At 38.6% G+C, this 27,321-nt stretch overlaps 1 protein-coding gene across 1 annotated transcript in view; it reads right to left on the bottom strand.

Annotated features, from left to right (window-relative positions):
* The window catches only part of lamc3 (laminin, gamma 3), a 155,536-nt gene that overhangs the window by 108,301 nt on the left and 19,914 nt on the right, over positions 1-27,321 (bottom strand). The window contains exons 3-4 of the mRNA XM_026173353.1: positions 10,601-10,731; positions 6,213-6,379 (exon numbers count right to left, since the gene is read on the bottom strand). Coding sequence (XP_026029138.1) covers positions 6,213-6,379; positions 10,601-10,731 — 298 coding nt within the window. The remainder of the gene's footprint in view (positions 1-6,212; positions 6,380-10,600; positions 10,732-27,321) is intronic.

The following is a 27,321-nucleotide window of genomic DNA, read 5'->3' as shown; positions in this document are numbered from 1 at the left end:
AATTTCTCAACCTGCAATTGCTGATGATGATCTTGACCTGGCTACTTTAAAGCAAGCTAATTTCATGAACATTTAGCAGCTGGGTTTTCAATATTAAATGTTTATAGTTTATATATCTATGTGGGTTTTATGCTAACGTTGTTGATGCTAATACTATAATAAAACCTTATTAATGCTAAATAGCATGATTATTACTGGGTGCTACCCAACCATCTTTTTTCACAGCAGGAGTTTAGGGGGCCGAAATAAAATGTTAAGTATGTGATGTATCTACCTTGTTGTCGACCTCACAATAGGTATGCAACAAAATGATCACAGTATACAAGCTACAACGGGATCAGCAATAAATCAGTGGTTTAAAAAAAGGGATTTAAAGCATGTACCTACTGGAACAGCCTCAGGCTAAGCCACTTCCAACATCAAGCAAACAACAAAAAATGGTGAAGGCCCAAAGCAACCTGCCCAGGCTATAAATGATTTCAGTCTCAGAGGGGGAGAATCTTGATGAGAATGACGTTCCATTGCACTCCTGATACGCACGCACGCACGCACGCACACACACACACACACACACACACACACACACACACACACACACACACACACACACACACACACACAGAGCAAATTGTAGCAAAAAGGTTTGTGTTATTTCTCCACACCTTAAGACCAAAAAAACCTAGCCAGGTAAAAAACAAAAACTAAACAAAATACAGTCTGAATTCAAGTTTGTATAAAAAAACCACACTAATATTAAAATTACTCATAAACACACAGAGTCACGTTCACATAATATTGAAAAAACTCTTGTAAAAAGCCACCTAAAGCTTCCATTTACCACCTGCTATTGCTGTTCAGACAAGAACAACAGCAAAGACAGCGGTAATAATTGCAAGATTGTCACACTTTTCTTCCTTTTCTTCTTTTAAATGAGGCTCTAAATCTGAAACTCCCCGAACATTGTGCCCTGTAAAGATCATAAATTATGACTGATGGAACTGTGACAGTTTTTTTTATGTTTTTATGGCTGAAATAAAGCTAAGAAGATAAAACAGATGCTTTTCTGTTAATCTGCAAAACAGAAATTAGTCATCTTATTAACAAACCATTTATTTTAAACAGCCTGCTGATATTACTGCGAGCCCTAATTCTATGTCAAACATGATCATCGTCACATGGTATTACAAAAAAAAAAAAAAAAGGTAACCATACTCTTTCTTTAAAACACGATGGGTAATGTGTCAAGTGTCATTTTATGTGGGAAGATTATGCAAATTTTCCCAATTGACCAAAGCATTGTGCTGACACATTCCATCCAGGGTCAGCACTGGGTTATTTGGAATGACTGTACTTGTGCTTATTCGTGTTGTTTTAAGCATTCTGGTAAATGTGGGTAATCGTTTACTTAACACTGCAGTGCTTTATCTTGTGCTGAAATGGAAAGCCTTTGAGGAATCTGATCCTTCATTCAAACCCATTGCGTGTGCTCACAAACAAAAACTGCAATGATTAAGAGACAAATTTAATAAATTGGATTTTCTGAGATGATCATATATGATATGAAGCTACAAGTTAATTATTGGAAAGTGAGCAGTAGCTTAAGTTTTAAATCTCTGGAATATGATTTACTATATGCAGCAAAAGACGTGACTGCAGAAAATAGGAAGTTAATTAACTGGGTGTCACTTGGTGTTTGTTTTAAAAAATTCATGTTTTGTCTTTATTATTGCCATTTTGTTAGCTTTCAAGAGTTAAAAAATCTTTAAAGGTCTCATCTGGTGCAGTTTATTTTCAGTTCTAAAAGATTATCTGTGTAAAAATATCAATTAAAAGAGATGCTTGACTCACCAGAGTCTTCTGGATGTTTTTTTGTTCATTTTTTCTTAAACTGACGTTGTATAATCTGGGTAGCTAATTTTTAAATGGGCCACAAACATAACTTTAATATCTTTGTGTTACTATGTTTTTGCTCTGTTAGTAGCAGCAGCTGCTGTGTGCTAATCAATTTATATTAAGATAATGAAAACCTTTTACATTAAAGTCTATTGAGAAACAAATTTCTGTTGTTATCATTTTAGCTTTACTACCTGCTGATTTAGAAAAAGTTGGAAAACTGGCTTACTACTAGTACCACTAGAAAAAACTAATAATCATTAAAAAAAATTTTTTTTTGAATAGCAGTCTTTAAACAATGACCACATCAATCACCATCATCATCAATAAAATGATGTGGCACTCTCTCTGCCTGTATGGGTTCCCTCTGCATGCTACAGTTTCCTCTCACTGTCCACACGCGAGACATGCAAGTTAGATTTACAACGTTTAGGTGTGAATAGGGGTGTAAATGGTTGCCTGCCTCTATAGTATGTGTCAGGCCTTTGACTGAATGCTGACCCGCAGGGTGTGCCCTATTTCTTGTCCAGTGTCAGCAGGGATAGATTTCAATCCATGGATGGATGGATGGATGGATACATTATACATCCACAATAAATGCAGAAAAATGTGTTTAACAAGAATACATCTAAATTCTCTGAAATGATCCATATTGTTAACACACGCCAGTCTACATGTCGCTATGAATGTTTGCAAATCCAAACACTGCCCTTGCTAATATAATGGGTTGCATGGCTAATAAATTACAAAATATATATAACACCCAATGCCTGCCAGTGAATCATATCAAAACTTACAGTGTTTTATGTAAAATTATCATAATTGAGGAAAGGACGTTTTTATGTAGTCATAAAACTGGAGATAAAACACTAAATCTTAAACTTTGTACTGCAGCCTATATTATTTTATAGCTCGTATAATAAGGCATGTTTTTTAGTTTATGGGGTAATATATTTTAAAGGAAACTTACCCTGTAAGTCCTTCATTTACAGACTCTAACAAGATTTTGCATCGTGGGCCTGCTTACAACCCACTTTGATCTTAAGTGGGCCGGACAAGTTTAATCCATGAGATATCTCAAAATAAGTAAAAGAAGAGTTACTTCAATAGACTGTCTCAGTTTTTCTACATGATAAAGAAACACTATAGTAAATGAAAGACTCAGCATGACTCTTTGGGCTTAAACTGTAAGAAATTCATGTGTAAAATTACTGAAAAGTCTGATATCTCATTGCCAAGACTGCCCTGTAATCATAAAGTGGCAAGTTTCTGTTCATTCAAAGAAAATTCTCATTATTGATTTAACTGTGTACACACTGTAAAACAAACAGACGTTTCTATAGTACAGGAACTTTTTTTTGTCATTTAATTGTTTATTTATTACTTTATTAATGTAGTATGAATGGCTGTGGGTGAGGTGTTTGTCAGTACAATAAGTTGTTTATGAAAATGCTGTTAATAGTCCAAAATTTATGTCCTCCTTCACATTTTCCACAGCTGTCCAGTGGGCCAGGTTGGAGTCTTTTTTGGGCCGATTCTGGCCCACAGACCTTATGTTTGAACCTCTTCCATTCGACAACACTACATATGTTTATGTAGACTGTCCAGCCTTTTGATGATGAAGTTTAATAAAATAATATTTTGTCAGAAATTAGTTTAAACACCAAAAACCCTGTTTTTTTTGTTTACATGACTCTGTGTATTTAGTGTATGTTGATTTTGATTTGCTGATTGTAATCACAAGTAGTTAAAAGCAGTGATTACTGTTTCGGCGTTGGCTGGGGCAAACTCAGTCAAAATGAATCTTCTGCCAGACAGAGATGAACAATTACAATGAACATTTGGTTTTTTGCACTTTCGCATTCTCTGGTGCTTTTATAAGGTGTCTATAGTAATGCACAGAATTGATTACCACCTCCTCCCACCACAACTCTTCATATTCATGAAGCAGATGTGAGGAAGCAGTTTAAGAGTCTGAATGCTCGAAAAGCTCCCGGCCCAGACGGTGTGTCTCCTGCCACCCTCAGACACTGTGCAAACGAGCTGGCCCCAGTGTTTTCTGGCATTTTCAACTCCTCACTGCAGGCATGCCATGTGCCTGCCTGCTTCAAGTCCTCCACCATAATCCCTGTCCCCAAGAAACCTAGGATCACTGGACTAAATGACTACAGACCCGTGGCTCTGACATCTGTGGTCATGAAGTCATTTGAGCGCCTAGTTCTCTCCCATCTCAAGACCCTCACGGCCCCCCTCCTGGACCCCGTGCAGTTTGCATACAGAGCCAACAGGTCTGTAGATGACGCCATCAACATGGCCCTACACTTCATCCTGCAGCATCTAGACTCCCCAGGAACCTACGCCAGGATCCTGTTTGTGGACTTCAGCTCTGCCTTCAACACCATCCTTCCAGACCATCTCCGAGGCAAGCTTTCCCAGATGAATGTGCCTGATCCCATCTGCCGGTGGATCACTGACTTCCTGACGGACAGGAAGCAGCATGTGAGGCTGGGAAAGAATGTCTCGGACTCCCGGACCATCAGCACCGGCTCCCCTCAGGGCTGTGTTCTTTCTCCTCTGCTCTTCTCCCTGTACACCAACTGCTGCACCTCCACCCACCAGTCTGTCAAGCTAATCAAGTTTGCAGATGACACCACCGTTATCGGACTCATCTCGGACGGTGACGAGTCTGCCTACAGGAGGGAGGTTGAACGTCTGGTGTCCTGGTGCAGCCACAACAACCTGGTGCTGAATGCCCAGAAGACAGTGGAGATTATTGTAGACTTCAGGAAGCACACAGCCCCACTCCCCCCCATCATCCTGACTGACACCCCCATCACCTCTGTGGACTCATTCCGCTTCCTGGGTACCACCATCACCCAGGACCTGAAGTGGGAGCCCACCATCACTTCCGTCATTAAGAAAGCCCAGCAGAGGATGTACTTCCTGAGGCAGCTGAAGAAATTCAACCTGCCAACACGGACGATGATGCAATTCTACACTGCAATCATCGAGTCCATCCTCACCTCCTCCATCACCGTGTGGTACGCTGGAGCCACTATCAGGGACAAACAGAGACTGCAGCGTGTTGTGCGCTCTGCTGAGAAGGTGATTGGCTGCAGACTCCCATCTCTGCAGGACCTGTACACCTCCAGGACACTGCGGCGTGCAGCTCGGATCTCAGCTGACCCTTCTCACCCTGGACACAGTCTGTTTGACCTGCTCCCCTCAGGCAGGAGGCTCCGGTCCATTCGCACCAGAACCTCTCGCCATAAGAACAGTTTCTTCCCCTCTGCTGTCGGACACATGAACAATAACCATATGACTGTTCCCACCACTAACACATGACCCTACGCTGTGTCACTGCATCATTCCATGTTTGGCACTGATCACCACCTGCACTCATGTATATATCATGTATATATCTATCCACTTAGCACTTTTAATTCTTATTCTTATCTTTATATTTTTATGACAGTATGTTTGCACTGAAGCACCGCAGCAATTTCCTAATGTTGTAAACCTGCTCAACATTTGGCAATAAAACCCTTTCTGATTCTGATTCTGATTCTGATTAAGTTGGGTGCAGAAGTCTATTTAAGATGCCATCTGCTCGGAAGCAAGTGCAAGAGTAATTAGAGCAAGTCTGCTGCTTAATAGAATTCAGGGGAAAAAAAGAAGGGTTAATCGTCAGCAGGATTCAGCTGGAATGCATGGTCTGACGAGCCAAACCCGATAACACTCAGCTAAATCACATATACAAAAGCAACGGTGGGAGAATGCCTGCAAACATTTGTGCATATGAGCCAAAAATCAAATATACACAAATCTTCCAGGGATCTCTCAGCTGTTTGGCTCTGCAATCAGACAATTTTAAATACATCAGATTATTTCCTTTACTGGCAACTTTTGCACACAAAAATAGAAAAAAGAAAAAAAAGGTCATCTGCGGTGGCAGACGTATTGTTAAATTATGTGTAAAGCTGAGTTCAGCATAATAAAAAATCATTCAGCCTAGAGCATAATGAAGATCAGTAAAGTTCAGTGATTTCCACGAGGACTTCCAGACTACGTGCTTTTTATCCTCCCCAACAGTGATGAGTGGTTGTATTTACTAACTCGCACAATAAAAGACAAAAGGTGCATGTGAACATATCGAGATTTAAGAAATACTGGGGATTGATGTGAGGTAGCACACTGATGGATTAAGTGGGATCTCTGACAGCTTGAGAATGTCATTTGAATTTAACACTGGCACGTGTATTTTCCAGATGGCTGCACCCAGTGGGTTCACAGTGTCACCCTTGGATCAAGCTACTCACTCAAACACTCATTGGCAGAGTCCCCAGTGGCCCTGGCCCAGGGTCTATCCTGGTAAAAGGGGTGACATCTCTGGCAGTCGGCTCCCTCTGTGTGATGCTGGCAGGCGCAGACCAGGTTACCATGTTCTCGCTCAATGCACTCGCTGGCATGGCCGTTACACTTACATCTGAGGGAAACATCGATAGTTAGGTAAAGTCTGCATGTACAAGCTTTTGTTTGTCTCTGTTTTTCCTCCTCTTTTTACTCACACAAATTTGGACACAGTTATGCACACAGTGAATGAATTTGAAGGCGGAAGGAAAGCGGGAAGGTAGTTCCCCCGTAAGAAGTTGTCACTTTCTATTATCCTTCACCGATGAAAACGTGGTCTGGGGTGAGGCAGGGCTTTTATTCCCCTTCAGCAACTACACTTTTCAACTGTGTTAATATGCCACTAATAATACACTCACACTCACCCAGTGTATCAGAAACAGCAACAAGTGAGTGCAGTATCTCTAATATTGGTAACCAGTGTTGGTCAAGCTACTTATAAAAAGTAATCAGTAACTAATTACTGATTACTTCCCCAAAAAAAGTAATCTTGATACCTTACTGATTACTTATTTTCAAAAGTAATTAATTACTTAGTTACTTAGTTACTTTTTAAAAACACGATTTACAACCTGAATAGGTGATAAAGCGATAGATCTTTCAGCCCGATTCTACTTTTTCTGCATAATCCATCATACAAAATGTAATCAAATGGAAAAGTATCTTTTTAAAACTTCTCTTATTAGTTTTAATCTTTTAACTTTATGCATCAAACAAAGATTTAATTATATGCAACATTCTCTGACTGGAAGAAATTTGTTCAACATTTAAACCTATTTTCTGCACATTCCAGCACATAAAAAAAAAAAAAAAAAAAAAAAAAAAAAAAAAAAAAAAATATATATATATATATATATATATATATATATATATATATATATATATATATTTGTGTTTACACTGACTCTTTCAAATAGATGCAAGTAAAACACAGCAGAAAAGAAATAAAGTCAAAGACTAGCAGTCCTGTTGCTCTATTTTCACCTGTATAGCAGGCGGAGATTTGCCCTGGTGCAGGTGTGCCGCAGCGGTCAGTTGAAGACTCTCTGTGAATTTCCCATTACGTCGTAGCGCACTCGGTGCTTGCTTGGAAGTTTAGGGGTTTTTTTTCGCTGTAAAAAGAAGTTTTCTTCCCACGCACAGCGCACACTAATGTTTTTGTCACTTTTTATGGAATCAAACTCAAAGTAAGGTCAGTACTTCCACGCTTTAAACGCTGCACGCTCATACTCTCTCCCGCACTCGATATATTATCCATTGTTGATCTGCACACAGCTGTTGTCACGAACGTCGCACTCGCTTACGTCACTGTCATGAGACATTCTCGCAAAAACGGTTTTAGTAACGCAGTAACGCAGCGTTCCTATGGGAAAGTAACAGTAATCTAATTACCGTTTTTGCAATAGTAATCCCTTACTTTATGCGTTACTTGAAAAAAGTAATCGGATTACAGTAACGCACTGTTGGTAACTGTGTTAGTATGTGCAAAAGCATTAACTCTATGCTTTTCTTTTTTTAATTTATAAATGAAATTTTGCGTCTTCAGTAATTATAATAACTTCCAAAATTAAAAGTCAATATTTGTGAGCTAAACGTGATTGTTTAGTTCAGTTTTCATAAGACTGTTATCTGCTAATTTCCTTCCCCTCTGCCTGTGGATTATTTCCTCTGAAGCATGATGACAGATATGCCTTCCTGTGTGCACTATTTCCTGGCAGTGTCACTGGGTTTGTCAAGTGGCTGTGACAGGGGTACAGGCACTTGTCGCTGAGTGGTAAGCTGTGTCAAATTTAGCCAGCTGTCCCAGAACCAGATGTATGCTTGCCTGAGGCTCACACCCATTCGTTTCCGTTGTCTCTGAGGTGCTTCCGATCTACATATTAGACTGCTAGAAGTGAGGTGTGAATTTGAGAGTGTTGATCTGAAATATACTGGCAGCATGTAATGTGTGCACTTTAAATTTTCTCATAGATATTTAGACATCTGTCTCATGAGTGGGTTGTTTCCAACATTACTTTATTTCGCTATACTCAAAATATATTCACTAAATTCTGTCTTCACATTGACAAAGTTAGACCCCGAAGCTTCCTTATATAACTTAAGCATACCCTGCTGACCACTGAGCACCTCCGCTGGAGCACCTGAGGTTAAGGGCCTTTCTTTGATGAGACAGAGGAAAGTGCTGTTTTCTCACTTTCCCGTCCAGGGTCCAAGGTTTTAACTAGCGACCTTCTGGTCGTAAGCTTGTTTTTCTTACCTTAAAGCCACCACAGCTCTTTTTGCACTATTGATATACTGTAGAAAACCTGGAGGATTTTTTAATAGCATTTGGCTTGCTGACTTGACCTGTAGCGTGTGGTGTAAAAACACGTGTACTTAGGCAGAAAGCACCAGTATATGGCTAATGGCCATGTGGCTCTCTTACCCACGTGCTGTGACATTGGTGGGTAATTTGTCATCCAGCTGAAAGATCCTAAGTGTTTATGACAGATGTCAGATCAACTTTGCGTTCTTTGTGAGGGCTTCATCTCAGCTGCTTAATCGTTTGGTTCTATCTGCATTGCCAAGGTGCAGCCTGGTCTTTGGTACCATGTCCCCTTTCATTACTATGAGTAATAAACCCAAGGATGTGGAAGGAGAATTGAGAATTATCTTGGTTTACTTTCATTTGATGCCAACTTGACAGGCAGAAAGCAGGACAGAATATAGGTTCAGCATGTTATCTTGCCATGGCCACACAGAGTCATGGTACAGTAAAAAGAAAGTTCTAAGGGTTTATGTATCAGGGCATAGTAAAAATCATCTTGTTCTTAGTAAGCTTTTAGATTAGGTAAATTCAAGCTCAGATGAATAAATACACTGTAAAATTATTTAATTAACAACATTTAAGAATGCAGAAGCAGTGTTTGAAAAGCTAAGCACACCCTTACTGCTTTCATAGAAATTAAGAAGGTAAGTAGCAGCCAGTTGTTGCTAATCAAAGGCATATGATGAATTGATCATCAGCAAAAGCAGAAATTTCGGCAGTTTGTGGGTCCAGAGCATTCAGGTGTGTGTTAACACAACGCTAAGGAGGAAAGACATCAGCTGTGATCTTACAGAAGCAATTGTTGTTGCCCATCAATCTAGGAAGCGTTAAAAGACCATTTCCAAACAATCTTAAGTTCACCATTTTTCAGTGAGAAAGATTTCTACAAGCCCACAACATTCAAGACAGTTGCCAGTCTCCCCAGTAGCAGATGCCCCAATAAATTCACCTCAAGGTTAGACTGTGAAAAGCTTATCTCAGACACTACAAGCCTCAGTTAGCATGTTAAATGCTAAAGTTCGTGACAAGAAAAAGACTGATGGCTTGATTGGAAAGAGTTGCTAGGAGAAAGCCTCTTCTCTCTAAAAGGAACAACACAGCATGGCTTAGGTTTGCAAAGTTGCATCTGAGAAAACCACAGGACCTCTGGAAGACTCGTCTAGTTTGTACAAAAAGTGGAGCTGCAGTGTTCCTGGTGGTGGAGGGGTGATGATTTGGGTTTGTTGTGTAGCCATAGGACCTGGACACCTAGCATTCATTGAGTCAACCATGAACTCCTCTGTATACCACGAGTGTTCTAGAGTTAAATGTGACATCTGACAACTTTAGCTTGGCCCGAATTGGATCATACAACAAAACATTAGTACTGACCATAACAGCAAATCTACAACAGAATGGCTGAAAAAGAAAAAAGAAAAATCAAGGTGCAATCAAACTTCAACCTGATTAACTGCTTTGGCAGCAGCTACAGGGAGCTGTGAATAAATGACTACCTAGAAACCTCAGTGAACTGAAACAACATCGTTAAGATGAGTGGACCATAGAAAAGGGTTACTGAATCATGGCATAGACCTAGTTTTTCAAACAGTGCTTCTGCATTTTGTTAAATGAATAGTGACACGGGATAATAAGTTAGGTGCACTTGTTCATCTGAGGTCGTATTTACTTCATTTGAAGACCTGCTAAGAACCAAATGCATTTTATCATGTCCTGATACATAAAACCTTAAAACTGATCAACTTATGATATACTGGGTAAAATCTGTGCTTTGCATGCCCAGCCACCTACCCGTAACACCTCAGCCAGGGAATTAGTTTACTTTAAAACACATTTGGCCATTTGGTACTATATAACTCCCTTAAAAAGAGATGCTAGTGAAGTCGAAAAATCAAAATTGCTTAAGCAACACTAGTTCCCAACATTTATTATTTCAGAGAGTATCAAGCATGGTGACATTGCTTTGGCACCACATTTTCTGGTGTCTCTTACCTGCCACCCACAGAGAAATCAGAGATGGCATAGAAGTACGAGCGCAGCACTTTAGCGTCCTTGAAAAACTCATCTCCAAAGGTGTTAAGCCTGTCCAAAGAGATGAGCAGGTCAGTGGCTGTCACCCATTCCTGGAAAAGAAAAAAAAGAGGAAATGATATGGGAAGAAGAAAAGATATACAGGGTTAGCCAAAAGGAAAAGAAAAAAAAATCAATGTAAGAGAACCATTGTCGGGAAGTCTGCTGGCTGCTGCCACTCTTGGTGACACAAGAAAGCAGACAAGAAGGTTGGCAAGAGAAAAAAAAGACACTGGGCTTCAGTTGAAAGGGGTAAAAGAGTGAGATATATAAAACAGCAAATGTTGACAGCAAAGAAAAGAGAGGAAGTTGGAAAGAAGATATGGTCAAGAAAACTACAGTGTAACAGCAGAGGGAGAGCAGATATGATGGGGAGATAATGAGTATGGTGTAAGAAATTGAGTTAATGTCACAAAGAGGGCTGAATAAAAAGGGGATTAATGGAGACTAAAGCTGAAATATGAAAAAAAAAACATTAGAAAAGAGACAACATTGCAGCACTGCTTCAGTATAATGGATGGCACTTGGCAAAGCTCCCACCACTGATATGATTTAAGCTCTTCTGTTTGAGACTACTGCAAAGGTACAGGCAGGATGAAGCAAGAGTGGGAAAAGAAGGTAAAGAGGGATAACACAAACAGTGGAAAAGCTAACGGGAAGTACAATAGTGGGTGCAAGATAAAAGCGAGGCCAGGTAAAGAGAGAGCAAATGACGTTTTCTTTTCTTTTTTTTTTAACAGAACAACTTTAAAACAAATAACTGGAGAGAAACTTTCTTTTTGTTTCTTGGCTAGTTTGGGACTCTGTGGGAGTCCTGAGGAAGCCTGTCATGCTTAATGTTTTGAAGCTTCTCCCCAGAGATGTCTTTGAAGTCTGGCAATGGGAGACAAGGAGATTGGAGCGGATGAGCCTCAGACTAAAAACATGTGTGAAGAGTTCATTCATTCATTTTTTAATCTCATGTACCATGCATTTTACCATCCATGCACCCCTTACCACATAGTACATTACTCTGCCAATTTTAGACGATTAAACATAAAACTGTGTCATTTACAAATGCCTTGTTATCAAATTCTGAAGTGAACGTTATACTTACATGACTGAATTACAGAAAATCTTTACAGACATGTATGCCTTACTGTGGATGTATCATTCAAATTTTCTGTAGTGCTGGAGCAGGTTTAACATATGATTGACATGTGCACCAACAACAGCTAAAGGTGTGTTGCTAACTGTAGGTTGCTTTTTAATGTTAATTTGCATATGCTGCCAACAACAGTTCTTTTTATTCTTTGAGTCTGTGTGGAATCATGGTTTTGGAGAGACCTAGTAAATAGCAAGACTTACTACTAAGCTCTTTTGACCATTTTTGGCTTCTTCTGGCAACATGATAGCATCATAACCATGTATACTATAGTCTTTACACGTGTACCGATTACGCACAGAACATGGGTGTGGCTTGAGGTTTCCCATGGTGTACCAAATGGCACATATACACATTGGTTGATCAGAAAAGTAGCCATGCTGTTGACTGACTGAATATGGAAAAGAACGAAATATTAATATTGTAATTTTATAAAGTGTACCTTTCTGTAGCTTTTTCCTCAACTGTTTCATAAATGGATGGCTCAATATATGTAAACATTTTCAGTAGGTTGTTCTCTAATAATTTTGATGATCTGGCCAGCCCTGACTACACTGGTTTTAAAATGAGTTTTGCATCCTCTGTATTAAAAGATCTGCGGACTGAAGAGTCTCTAAGAGTATAAAAAAATGGCTCCAAAAACACTTGATTGGAATCAATATAGTATCAGTGCACATTGAGAAAATTTCTATTCCTCTGCCTCTTCATAGTTAGCATGTAAAAAACCAGAGTAAGGTATTAGTCATGGTTCAGCAGAAGAAAATGGTTAATTGGGAGATAGCAAGAAATGGAAAAAAAGGTGACATGCCTGAACCCTCTAAGGCTCTCTTCACAGGTCCCTTCTGTGATGTTTCTTAGTTTAAAATAGCCTGAGCAGCACTGCAGTAAAAGTTTATAACTAAATTATCTTTAGAGGAGCTGCTTCTGGGGGGCTTTCTTGTGCTGTCAGCAGGTCCAGCATCCTCCTATTTCAAAGGAGACAATCTTGGGATTTAGACCACCTGCGTGGTTAGTGCCTCCAGATCCAAGAGACATACTGCTGTGGCATCAAGTGGTCACAGTCCCCATTTTGAAGCATCTGGTGTGAATGCATTGCACATGCTCCTGATTGATTTTGCAATAAATGGTCTCAGTATGACTACCAAACGTGGGTCAGCTGTGTCAGTAAATGCTATAAAGAGGACTATTTCAACTGGGGTCAGCAAAGTGCAACTTGTGGTAAAGAATGTAAAAACCTGTAATTAACACTTCCTTTTTTAAGATTTTTTTTTCTTTTCTTCTAATTAGAGCAACCAACTGAAGGTTGTAACTGACAACTCAGAATTGCATCTGTCACCAGGCGAGGACAAACTCATTCACCTCTTGCCTGAAACGTCTCTTCATGTCTCTGTATCTTGTCTTCATATGTTCCTTTCTGCCAGTATTATCGTTCTAGTACACTTCAGATTTTCCATAGGGTTCTGTGCTTTTGCAACCTATTGAGGATATTTGGTAGTAAGAGTAACTAAAATGTGGCAGAACTGCGTGCATGCTATTGTTCTGAGACTTGCTTTATCGATTTTTGCCCCTGCTTGACTCGGCTCTACAGACTAATGTGCTTTGGGATGATGCTTTATGACCCTGATGCATTGAGAACACCGATGTTCATTCTTCACTTTGCAGTACGCTACCTGAATATGACTATATTTTCATCCGTGGCTTCTGACAGGAGCTGGGAGCACAGGGGATCAGATATGACAGAATATCACACATCCTCTGCAATATGCTTACAAAATGTCTTTGAATCTTCATCTTTTTCTACTTTGTCATCCATGATACGCTTGTCTAGAGTTGGCTTATCTCATGGGTGTGATGCCTTCATAATGTCCTTGTAATGAAAAAAAAAAACTCTCCCTGATGCACAGCTGACGAAAAAAATGTAAAAAAGGCCACATACATAAATGAAAACAAGCAGTCGTCTGAAAGTCTTTGAGTCTGTTGTACGAAACACTATTTATAGCATCTTGCACATTTTCTGTCACAAGGAAAAGATTTCTTTTTCTTGACTTACACTCAAAATAGTTGAAGGCTTCCTTAATGAAAACTGATGCTGAGAGTTTTCAAGCATGCTATTGTTTGTTTAAGGCTGCGGGGATAGCAATGCTAAACCCCACAGCAGAAAGGGAAACTGGTCATCTGCTGCTAATTTATCCACAAATAGGATATATAGTTTGTTGTTTTAATGCTTTAGGTCTGTTTTTGTCAAGTGGCAACCTCTAGGCTGAAAAGCATTTACAATAAAAATGCACACATTAAAAGAAAAAAGAAAAAAAGCTTTTGTCACTATCTTTTATTTTCCCCATTGCTGGAGCAGAACTGGGTTCAGCTGAGAATTAGCTACTAGTTCTGTGCTTGGCGTCACGTAAGCTAATTTGAGATATGCAAGTGAAATGTTAGTGGTGCTGGTGCCTGTTGTTGCATTTTAACGCAATTATCTGTCAAATAATACAGCTTTCTATGGGGTCAACTGTACTAAAAGGCCATCCAAGAAGCTTGTGCTTCAGCTATTTGTTTGTTATTTAGCTGTAATTAGGATTAGTCAGTATCTTTGTGATGCTCCTAGTTTACATAGTCTATAGATGCACTCTGTTTCTCAATCTTGCTAGCATTATTTGATAACTTAGATAAATATGACTTCAAAAAAAGAAAAAAGAAAGACAAAAAAAACAGCATCCTTAAAGGCAAAGTTAAGGCTTCACAATGACAGGTATCAAAACTGAATGGTGACAGCACAGGAAGTACTGCCATATTTTATATACAGTCTACTGTGGAGAAACATTTTTATGTGATCAAAACTTTAGGGGCTACTGGACCAGCCGCTTTGTAAAATTAATAAGTAAATGATTAACACTACTTAGCAGTCATTTATACTGAAACACATGCCTTTACTACAGAGGGGCCAGGCTGGTATTTCAGTGATTTTAAATCCCAGCCTCCAACTCAACACACTCATAAATGATCAAATGCTTAAATTAATTCTTAGCATTTTAAAATTCTAACACACATTAAAAGCAAATACTCTTCCATTTATCATAGAGTACACGACCATTATTATACGGAAGAGTAATTAGTAATGCTCGGTAGAACAGTGTTAATTGTGTAAGAAAAAAAAAAGCAGATATAGTTCCAAATATCACTTAGTCTACTGAAAGGAAGCGGTTTCTCAGGGTTAATTAGTAGTCAGCCCAAAACTTATTATTTGTGCAAAGCACAGCAAAAGCTTAATTAACTTTGATTCTCACTCCCTTGGAATTTTAGTCCACAATGCTACAATGATGCTGACTTAGGCTCTGGCGCGTGAGAGTGGCAAAAAGCCAGTCCTTTGTCTAAGACAATAAGCGTGTAATGATCAAATGGGCAGGTTCACAGACATGTATCTGACCGCACATAGTAAAGTTGTTTTTTATTATTATTAACATACCACACACAGCTTTAAAATGCATCTTTGCTCAGGGGCTTACAACCTCCACCCTCACCTCTAAAATCTCTCTGGTCTTTTCTTCCTCCTTTTTTCCTCCACTTGTCTTCGTCTCTCCCTTCTCCCGTCTTCTTTCCCTGTTTCCTTGAACTCTGAAGCCTCTGGCTGCAGGCAGTGACAGGAAAGGGAGCAGTGTCCCTCATTCCAAAGTTAATAACTTTTTAATTTAATTGCTTAAGTTCACTGTGCCCTCAATATGTATTTTTTCCCCTTTACTCATTGGCATTCAATGCCGGAGCTCCAATTTGCCACACAGCTTTCTAGAGTGTAAGAGAGAGAGAGGCAGAGAGACCGCGAGACACTGAAGGAGAGGGGATGGACTGGTGGCAGGGGAGACAGAGAAACCGTTTTAATGGATGACTGAACAAATTAAATTTGAATTCATACAGCAGCTTTCATCTTCTGCATGATTATTGAAAAAAAAAAGAGCTTTACAAACTTGACAACAAGGCTCTCTTTGAAGTAAGCCGTTACTTTAGGAGGTGAGTGTTATTTATTTCAAATAAAAATCTAAACTAGCAGTGAAAACACAGTCCATTAGATCAATGGTGTTGCAAAGAATGCTGTGTGTTTATATGTGGCATGTACACAAGTAAGACAAAAACACCTGCGCGTTTAAACGGCGTCTTAGTTTTTATTTCATTTTGCTTTGACCGCTCAAAATTGCAAGAGACACTTTCTAAAAGCAGCAGATGAGGCATGTGAAGTCTCTATATCAAGACCGCACACGCCTCAAAAACCGAGGCACAAGTAGCAATAGTGAAAAAGGATTAAGATGCTAATAAAACAGACAGAATGCAATTTCTGTTTTAAGCCTCATGAAAAATGCATAGCTCTGTTCAGCCAATATGCAGAGGAAATGGCACACTGACATGGCGCATAGAAGAAGAGGAATCAGTTAATGCTCTGTTGACAGTCTCTTTGTAAAGTGTTTGTTTTCAACCCCTGACACAAGTGCCCAGCCTTTATGAACCTTCCAGGCAAAAGTTTCCTGAGGGGGGGGGTTTCCGAGGACAATTTCCAAGAAAAAAAGATACATTATATTTACAATGTATCCCTTTTCTTGAAAACTGTCCTCGGTTGAGATGTCTTCATGGTCCGGTGGTAAAAACAGTGTCAATAAGATGGACATTATATGGTAGACTATGGCCTATTTTGCACCTCCAGGGTATGCTTTTACTCCATTAGCTGGATCACTGCACATGTTTATAGAAATGCAATGTTGCTACAAACAATTCCGAAAATAACCGGGCAGTATTTGCTCGAGGCATTTACTCTGATTACATCAATGTTATGAAAAACACATTCTGTCTGAGCAATGGCATTAACAAAAGGTACTGAGGCTTGTTTTATAGATATGGTTTCACAGAGGCTAATCACTGATTACATTCGTGGTTTAATTTTTTTTTCTTCTACATTTCTGGGGGCAGGGGGTAGAAAATAAAGCAAGGTGAAGCCAAGTGGCGAGCTTACTGAAATGTTTATTTTAGATGTATTGCATGCTCCATAAGATTCTGTCACCTACTATATTTTTGATTGAATAAAGTCTGTGCTGCATTTTTCTGTACAGCACCTATCACGGTTTCAGAGAGACTATAGCCTATCTCAGCTGCCACAGGGTGAGAAGACAAGTCGCCACTCTGTCCCAGACATACAGACAACCATTCACTCTCAAGTTAGCGTAACCCAACTCCATGCGTGTTTTTGGACTGTAAAAGCCAGAGTACCCAAAGAGAACCCATGCAATCGGATTTGAACCCAGGACTTTCTTTTTTGACATGCTTTCAGAAGTTTGTAGCACATAGACAAATTCAAAGTGCAAGCTTTTATTATTTGCCCCATTGAAACCCATTTTAATACACTTTTTTATTTTTTTACTTATGTGGATATATATGTGTATAGCATGTATTTAAGTATTTAGTAAGTTAGTTTAAATGTTTAGCAATAATTACCAAATGAAAAAATTACGTAAAGTTTATTTGGTTTTCCAAAAGAAACAGTTGTGATAACAGTAATTCAGGAACATAGTTTCCCCATTCAAATTATAATGAATTTAAGTGGTTATAATCGATATTTAAGTCATAAAAATATAAAGGGCTATTTCTGAATCCCCATCTATCATCCTCTATATGCCTATATGTTGTCAATACATACAATGGCAGTAAGAAACACTTTTTTAATAGTTCAATATAGTATTAACATTACGTTTGCCTTCAGATCAATTCATTGACCTTGAAGGAGAGGTCAGAGGTGAAATGTGTGAGGTTTTTAAACCTTTATATGGTACTTTCCATATGTTGACAATACACACCACACTTGTAAGAATCCTAGTTTATAAATTATAAGGCTTTATGTCGATTTTCAACCAATAAATCATTAAGTTGACCTTAAAGACCTTTGTGCATTTGAGGCTAATTTTAATGGATTACTAACATGCGCCCACTCTACACCCCTGCAATGTTTTATCAGAATTCATTCTAAACTTTTTGAGCTATCATGTTTACAGATGCACATGTAATCATAGTGTTTACCATGGAAACTTCAATTTTGTCTGAACTAAGTAGTAATAAATACCAGGCCACCCTTTCCTTACTGTTTTTAAGTTATACCTGTAGTTTAGCCACTTGATGTTTTTAATCACCTATCTCTAACAACTGCATAGCAATTAAAATGTGTGTAGTTTTTTTCTACTACAAATTTACTACAAATTCCCTTAAATGAAGAATGTATAATTCTAAGACCTAACCCTGTGCAACTCTACAGATGACTTTTGTGTCTAGGGAGACTCTACGCTTTCTTAAACAAGTTGGAATCTTTCAGATGCGAACAATTCTAACCAAGTCGGTGCAACTTCCTTAATCCCAATGCTGTATTCTAAATGCATCACTGCAATCAAGCAGGACAAGCACAGAGAGTCCATGACAAGATCTTTGGCCTTTACTGGTCCTGTTTTTGTGCTATAATACAATCTAAAGCCTGTCTGAAATACTTCAAGTAAATCCTTCCCTCTCACATAGTTGATCTTGAAGAACTTTAGAAGTAAAACAAAGGCTGGAAATCTGTACACAACAGGCTAAAATGCCTGGTCAGTTAAAGGCTTTTCAATTAATGATTTTATTACTGCCACCTTAAAAACTTGTGGTACATAGTCTATTAATAATCATTTTTCAATTGGCAGATTTTATTTGCTAGTTCAATGATAAGCCTTAATAGACATGTCTAATAGATATGTTGATGGTTTGGATTAAGTATTTATTGATTTTAGCTCAGAGTGATCAATAGGAGAGAAGCAATCAAAATAAAGATAGCATTTTCTAAAGTAGCTGTAGTTAATGACACGTCTGTGACATTTGTGGGATGCCTTGGATTTTTTCCCCTTCTAGTAGTTAACATTTTCAATGTAAAAATGGCACCTTGTCTTTTACCTCTGTGCATCAGTAAAAAAGCAGCTTGTAAGCATTCACACAGGTGCTAAAATGTGAATGTTTTTCATTTGTATCCACATATGGCATTTTAATCATAGTCACACAAAGTGTGGTTTAATGAAGAGGCTTTAGGAGATGAAGGACTTCTTTAGAGTGTATGATTTCTTGAGATATTATTTTGCAAGGCTGCCAGATTCATAGACAACAACAGATGTGCTGTTTATACCGGGTACATAAAAACAGGATTTCTAACAATACAAGCCCTGCGAGTAGCTGTGAGTTTAGTCTTCTGGCTAATATTTGCTAATATTGATCAAACAGCTAAAGCTGATGGATCATTAATCATCAGTATTACAAGTATTTGTTTAAAATCTGGACACACTCCATGTCTGGGAAATGTTAACATATGTTAAAAAAGTGTTATAGAGCAAGAGGCAGGGTACACACCTGGAATCGCTAAAGGAGAGCAAGACGTGAGAAGACCATTTTAAAAAGGAAAATCTACTACTAGACTTTAATTTATTTCTGTTTAGTTTGTATACAAATGAATAATGAGTCCCAAAACAAAACTCAAATGCTACCAGGCAAGACAAATCGTAAAAAGAAACTATGCATTTCCTGATAGTAGTCTTGATTCTGAAAGACAGCTATTCAATATTTGTGTTAAATGATGACAAACTTTAAGGGATTCTTTACAGTGGACATTTCAAATAACATACCTACGTGCATATACGCGCTTCCCTTCCTTGTTGCTGTCTCCTTCCTTTTTACGGCTCTTAATCCTATACTCAATTAAGGCATATTATGGGTTTGTAACTCTAACCACCAACGGTTTTAATTGCTTGTTTTCTTCCTGTTATAATAGTATTAGTAGCTCAAGCAGGAAGTAGCATGGCAGCAATAAAGAAACCTGTGCCCCACCATCTTTGTTTTGCTGATTCACTGTGTTGGAAAAAAAGCACTCCTTTGCATTCCACCAGCTTTGATTTAGCATCAAAGAGGATGGCTGATGTGTTTTTGTCTCTGCTCACTACACCCATCTGTCCCATCACCCTTAAAATAGAGAAGGAATGAGAGCTTGAATGAAAGAAATGGTGCAATTGATCCGTCTTTTATTCTAATGGGAGAACAGATCACAGTCAATTATGGGTCTTCTCATCTTGTTGTTTAAAACATGGCGGAGAGTGAATGGGGGGAGGTGGAATGAAGGAGAGCGGGTGTTTGGCAGGTCTGTTGAGAGATTTGCCACCCAATCTATGTATTCTTAGCTTATATTGATCCTGCGCTGCTCTATAATCAGTGGGTCAATGTCCTCCAAAGCATACTGAAATACAGCCAGCAAAACCATTAATAGTCAGGTTTTAATGTAAGTAACACCGAATACCTACCCCCCCCCAAAGAAAAGATCTCATGTTGCTACATGGCTTTACAGTTTAAATAAAATCATCTTAAGGTTCAAGAGGCTAATGAGAAATGCCAGTAATCCACGTTGCTTGAAAAGGTAATTAAGCACTTTTTCTAAACAGTGACTGGTATGGTTAAAAAAATATTTTATATATACGTATACATACATATACATATACATACATATTAGGGGTGCAACGATACTCGTATCGATATTGAACCGTTCGATACAGTGCTTTCGGTTCGGTACGCATATGTATCGAACAATACAAAATTTGTAACTTTCCTTCTGACGATACTGTCTGTGTTGAGCGCTCAGTGAATCTGCGTTCGACTACTCCGCCTAGGCTGCACTGTCGAGCGCAGATCCACTGAGCGCTCAACACAGACAGCATCGTCAGAAGGAAGAGCGCAGGGCAAGCTAGCGAGACAGAAGTTAAGCTCTCCTTGCAACATGGCAAATTGAACCTCCCCCACCCTCATTCAGATCTGGCGTTTGGAATTATTTTGGTTTTCATGTGAGGTATGACCCTGAAGGTAATCGCGTCATGGACTAAAGTAAAACAGTGTGTTGGATGTGCCACGCAATGCTCAATTACATGGGTGGGAACTAGTGTGTTAGCGCAGTTAGCTCGTTAACGTGTTGGCCGTCTAGCCCCACGCACGGGGCGATCAGGGGTAGCTCGTTAACGGAGATTTGCCGTGTTGTGGCGTTAAGGTCATTTCAACGAGATTAACGCTGACAGCACTAGTGGGAACACAACGAATATGACTGCGCGTTTACGCCGACATCATCCTAGTGCAAAGACAAGTGGAAGCAGACAAAAACAACAAGCATGCATGCTACAAACTTTACTCGAGTCATTTAGACAGCCGTTAGCACATGATTCTCCTTATGGGAACCTGATATGTTTAATATTGTGGCGAGCTCAGACAAGGAGGAGACGGAGGTGTCGTTTGGTCTTGCTTCCCGTGAGCTAGCCAGGGAGCACAGCCGTTTATTGACATCTGCAGAAGAACACTGCCGCTAGCTAACTGCTCAGCGCGGCAACAGCACAGCAACAACAACAACAACACACAGGGCGCCCTCTGACCCCGGAAGGACACACCGTCGCAGCGAGAGGGCGTCACCAGTCACTATGGCAACATAAACAAAACATAACTGTACAAACAGAACCCCGAACAGCCCTGACCCACTACAATATGCTGCTGAGAATATAGCCCAGAAGAAGCGTATAGTATAGCTTTGATTTTGGAAAGAGCCATTTTTCTGTAATAAACTCTCTTTTCCAAAGATGAGTGATTCCTCAATCAGATACAGGGCTCGCAAAATCACTAGCCCGACGTCCCGGGGCTAGCGATTTTTCCAGTCGGGCTACCAAAATCTATCTCTGCCCTGCCCGTCCGGCTATTGTAGGAAGGAAAAATATATAGGGTTGCCAACTCCCTGAAAAATAAATAAGGGACACCTCGTGGCCAGGGCCGGGCGACCCAGTTGTCTTCACCCTTCCCAGTGTGGTGAATTTTCTAGCTCTTTTTTTGTGTGTGAAATTATTTTTTTAACCATTTGACTTGAATTTGATTTAAGTAGATGTTTATTCTTTGTGATATGAACACATGTGAAACAAATGATCATTTAGCCATTTATTTTTAGCTCAAAATGACAACATTAACACAGTAAAACAGGTCTCTTTCTTAAACAGAAGCCTGTCATGCTTAACTTTTGAGAATATAAGTAAATCTTTCTTTAAAAGAACTCTGTCCTGCTTAACTTAAAATAATAGAAAACAATAGAAAGAAAAACATTCTTGTAACAGTGCACATTTAGTGCATTTAGTACAATTGGCTTCAGTTGAGGTATTATTTCAGCTTTTCTAATGCTAATCAGCTGCTCCTGTTTGTAAACCCGCTTGTTCCCATGATTACGCATCTTAACTCATCATCATTATTCATCTATGTATTACTTTTATGTATTAGTCATCTATTTGTAATCATCTATCCTTGCAGTTGTTTATTACACAAAATAAATTATATTATCACACTTCTGGCCACATAGCCCTGATATTCACTGCACATGCCCATATTAACTTTTTCCAGCCAGGTGTTTTCCTTTTCCCATTCTTCCCTTTCTCTGAGGGGAACAAACATTGCTGCTCTAATGCTGGGCTTACACTGTGCGGTTTTAGGCCCATTTTGAGCCGATTTTTGAGTGATCTTCATCGTGCGTCGTGTAGTATACGTGGGGTAACGAGAAGCGATTAACACCTCACGACCAGCTCCCGATCATCAATCGCTCGTGAGGGTCTCATCACAGCCGCTCACACTGCTCGCGCGCAAACACGTAAACGTTGGTGTAAAAGATGGAGCAGCACGGCTGTGCAGCGTGTGATCTGGACACAAGCGATGGAGGCACAACTTGTAGAACTTTTCAAAGCTCATCCGAGCCTTTTCGATGTGGCATCACAAAATTATCACGACCACAACAACCGTGAAAATAGTGGGATTTACACTGCTGCTCAATCACAGCTGCCTGATCAATGTTTTTCATTAGCAATTTAGCAAAGTTGATGGTGGTGGTGTGTGTGTCTGTGTGAGTGTAATGCTGGGCTTACACTTTGCGATTTTTGGCCCATTTTGAACCGATTTTTGAGTCGTGCGACCGATTTGGCGATCGGCCCGATTTTGGCCTTCATCGTGCGTCGTGTAGTATACGTGGGGTAACGAGACGCGATTAACACCTCACGACCAGCTCCCGATCATCAATCGCTTGGTCGTGAGGGTGTCACCGCAGTTTGTCACACTGCGCACGCGCAAACACAAATGTCAGCGAAAAAGACGGAGCAGCACGGCTGTGCAGCGTGTGATCTGGACACAAGCGATGGAGGCACAACTTGTAGAACTTTGGAAAGCTCATCCGAGCCTTTTCGATGTGGCCTCACAAAATTATCACGACCACAACAACCATGAAAATAGTTGGATTTACACTGCTGCTCAATCACAGCTGCCTGATCAATGTTTTTCATTAGCAATTTAGCAAAGTTGATGGTGGTGGTGGTGTGTCTGTGTGAGTGAAAGACAGAGGGAGAGCGCGACAGATTTTCTGTTATAACCTTCATTTTATGGAGGCACAGTATGAGCACTCAGGTCGCATCAGAGCATCGGGCCGTATAGTGTGAGACCCTGCATCGTGACCTACCAACTTTTAACCCCTGCGAGTCAATTGTGCAGTTTGAGCAGGAGCTGAATAACGCGACTGAAAAAATCGCACAGTGTCTGCCCAGCTTTAGGTGTACTGTCGTCTGAGACTTGCACCGCAGTGTCGGCGTTTGTTTCCCTGTTGGCCATGCTTCTTGTTGTGGTCATCTGTTGTCTTCCGGTATTTTCTCCGTAAGCGACCTTTCCTCGACCAATGAGATGAGCGGTAATCTGAATTGTCATACTCGAATTGTCATAAGTGTGGTGTCAGCTCATTGGTCACAAAGCAGGAGAGGGGCTGGGAATTATGTTTTCAAACAAAGCGTTAATTCCATTAACATTTATAGACTACTTTTGATTCTCACTGTATTACGGGACAAAGTGCGTCCCTTATTAGCTCAATACGGGACGTGTACTTTTGTTTCTAAATACGGGACGATTCCGTTTTTTAAGGGACGGTTGGCAACCCTAAAAATATATGTCAATGCTTTTGCATTGTTTCGGAAATGTAGCTGGGTAATTATGTCATTAGCATCGGTGAGCCACTGTCAATATGTGACATATTGCAATCGCGTTTGAATTTGCGCTTGTTTTTTGCTTTCACTTTGCAATCGCGCGAACTGTGTATAGAGAGCGACAGTACTGATTGGTGAGTGATGATAATTTGCGCACCAATTCCTCTGACATCGTCTTATCAATCGTTAGCTTACTATGCAAACATGACAAGTGAAATCTCCCGCAGCAAGCTTAAACATATGAGAGGTTGATCGCGCAGAGAATCGCTGACCGTTATGTGTGTGTGTGTGTGTGTGTGTGTGTGTGTGTGTGTAAAAGGAGCAGGATATATATTTTAGTTCTGCTGAGCCAAATAAGACAGGTCAGGGTTAAGAAGTGACAGCCAAAGAAAAGCTTACCACAAAACGGAAAAGTTATGACAAATCAGACTATAAGGCGAAAGGAAAGTGCAGGTTTATGGTTTCATGGACAAAATAATTTCTGTGGCTGCAATATGACAAGCTATATAACCGCGGCTGCACATAAGTGGTCCGCAGGTGCGCATTCGCTGTCAAAAAAAAACCAAAAACGCGCACAAGATATGAAGTTGCAACGCGTGTTTGCATACATAAGTTTTTCTGGAGGAGGACAGACATTTGTTTAGAACTCTTAAAGATGTCGAAGAAGCAAGCTCCTTTAAGCAATTACTGTGTTGTTCCTCCACCTCTAAACAAATGTCAGAAGGAGTCCGAACCACAAAAGAAGCACGTATTCTCGGAAAAGTGGTTGCAGGAGGTGAGCTGGCTTCAAACAAATGATGAACGCACAGAGATGTGGTGCGGAATGTGCCGTGAAAATCCCACTCTAGTGGACAAAAACAGCGCTTTTTATATGGACGCAAACGTGCGTTGCAACTTCTTATCTGGTGCCCGTCTTTTATTTTGACAGCAAATGCGCACATGCGGACCACTTATGTGCACCCGTGTAAATAACATGATGTTCTGCCGGGTGTGTTGTTGGTTTTCTCTCGATTTCTGAGTCGACAAGCGCCTTTGTTACTGGGACCAATCATTTTAAGAAAGGCCCCCATTAGAACCCATGAGAAATGCAAGAAATACATTATTGCTCAGTCTGCAATATCTTTCCCAGAACAAACACCAATTGCAAATAACATACTAAAAATAAACCTGAAAAATCTGTTTAGAACAGCGTACTATGTTGCAAAGAGTGAACTACCACTGGCAAAATTTAGCAGCGTTTGCAAACTTCATAAAGCAAATGGCCTAGATCTTGGTTCCACTTGCCTCTTACCCGTGACTTCAGTGGAAATTTCAAATTCAGGATCTGACACAGACTGATTCAAGTCCTACACAGTTCTTACAAGTTCATAGAAATTTCTGTTCAATTAGAACCAAGTATTTGAATTGATGATTGTAATTTTTATACAATGTTGTAATTTGTTTTTCAACAATTTTTTTGATTAATGTGTTGTTTCCTTTACAATATTATACTTTAATGTATAATATTGTAAAGGAAACAAAACATCAATCAAAAAATTGCTCTCTTTTTTATTCGGGCTACTTAAATTTATTTTGGGCTACCAAAAACTGAAGAGTCCCTGCCCAAAGGGCTACCAGGGATTTTGAAATTTTGAGAGCCCTGAGATAAATTTATTTTTGTAATTACTTTTGTTTCAGCAACATTCAATTTAAAAACTGTACTTTTGAGTTAAAATATATATTTATAATTTTAATAAATGACAAATTAAAAAGGCATGAACATTTTTTTGTATCGAAAAAATATCGAACCGTGACACCAAAGTATCGAACCGAATACTATATATATATATATATATATATATATATATATATATATATAATGGAATGCCCTTTAGGAAAATATTATATATATATATTCCAACCAAAGTCTGAATATATAGAATGAAACTTGAATATATAGAATGATCTGTTGAATATATAGAATGAAACTTGAATATATAGAATGAAGCTTGAATATATAGAATGATCTTTTGAATATATAGAATGAAACTTGAATATATAGAATGAAACTTGAATATATAGAATGAAACTTGAATATATAGAATGATCTGTTGAATATATAGAATGAAACTTGAATATATAGAATGAATATTGAATATATAGAATGATCTTTTGAATATATAGAATGAAACTTGAATATATAGAATGAAACTTGAATATATAGAATGATCTTTTGAATATATAGAATGATCTGTTGAATATATAGAATGAAACTTGAATATATAGAATGAAACTTGAATATATAGAATGATCTTTTGAATATATAGAATGAAACTTGAATATATAGAATGAAACTTGAATATATAGAATGAAGCTTGAATATATAGAATGATCTTTTGAATATATAGAATGAAACTTGAATATATAGAATGAAACTTGAATATATAGAATGAAACTTGAATATATAGAATGATCTTTTGAATATATAGAATGAAACTTGAATATATAGAATGAAACTTGAATATATAGAATGATCTTTTGAATATATAGAATGAAGCTTCAATATATAGAATGATCTTTTGAATATATAGAATGAAACTTGAATATATAGAATGAAACTTGAATATATAGAATGATCTTTTGAATATATAGAATGAAACTTGAATATATAGAATGAAACTTGAATATATAGAATGATCTTTTGAATATATCGAATGAAACTTGAATATATAGAATGATCTTCTGAATATATAGAATGAAACTTGAATATATAGAATGAAACTTGAATATATAGAATGATCTTTTGAATATATAGAATGAAACTTGAATATATAGAATGAAGCTTGAATATATAGAATGATCTTTTGAATATATAGAATGAAACTTGAATATATAGAATGATCTTTTGAATATATCGAATGAAACTTGAATATATAGAATGATCTTTTGAATATATAGAATGAAACTTGAATATATAGAATGATCTTTTGAATATATAGAATGAAACTTGAATATATAGAATGAAACTTGAATATATAGAATGATCTTTTGAATATATAGAATGAAACTTGAATATATAGAATGTATGAACCTCTTTTTTAGAGATGATGTGTTTCTGAATTCTCTGCCTTTACAAAATGGCATCAGCTGAACTATTTCAGTACTTTTTAGAGCTTGACAACTGTTTTGCGACAGCTGTTCAAATTGCAAATTTCCATAGTCCACTAGTTGTATCCTGTGGTTGTACAGTGTTCGAACATTTACTGACAACATTTGAGATATGGCCATCCAACTAAACCCCAAGTCTCGCATATCAGTCAGCTCAGTAGCTGGTATGTTGTACCTAAAAGAGTTAGAAACAAAAGAAGAAATATGTTAACTTCTTTCTTATTTCTTGCATTCATTATCTTGTTTGCCATCTCTTGAATCTTTCAAGTGCCATACACATTATGAATGAATTTGTT

The sequence above is a fragment of the Astatotilapia calliptera genome, chromosome 7 (genome assembly GCF_900246225.1).
Source record: "Astatotilapia calliptera chromosome 7, fAstCal1.2, whole genome shotgun sequence".
Classification (NCBI taxonomy): domain Eukaryota; kingdom Metazoa; phylum Chordata; class Actinopteri; order Cichliformes; family Cichlidae; genus Astatotilapia; species Astatotilapia calliptera.
This window is presented reverse-complemented; position numbering and strand designations above follow the sequence as displayed.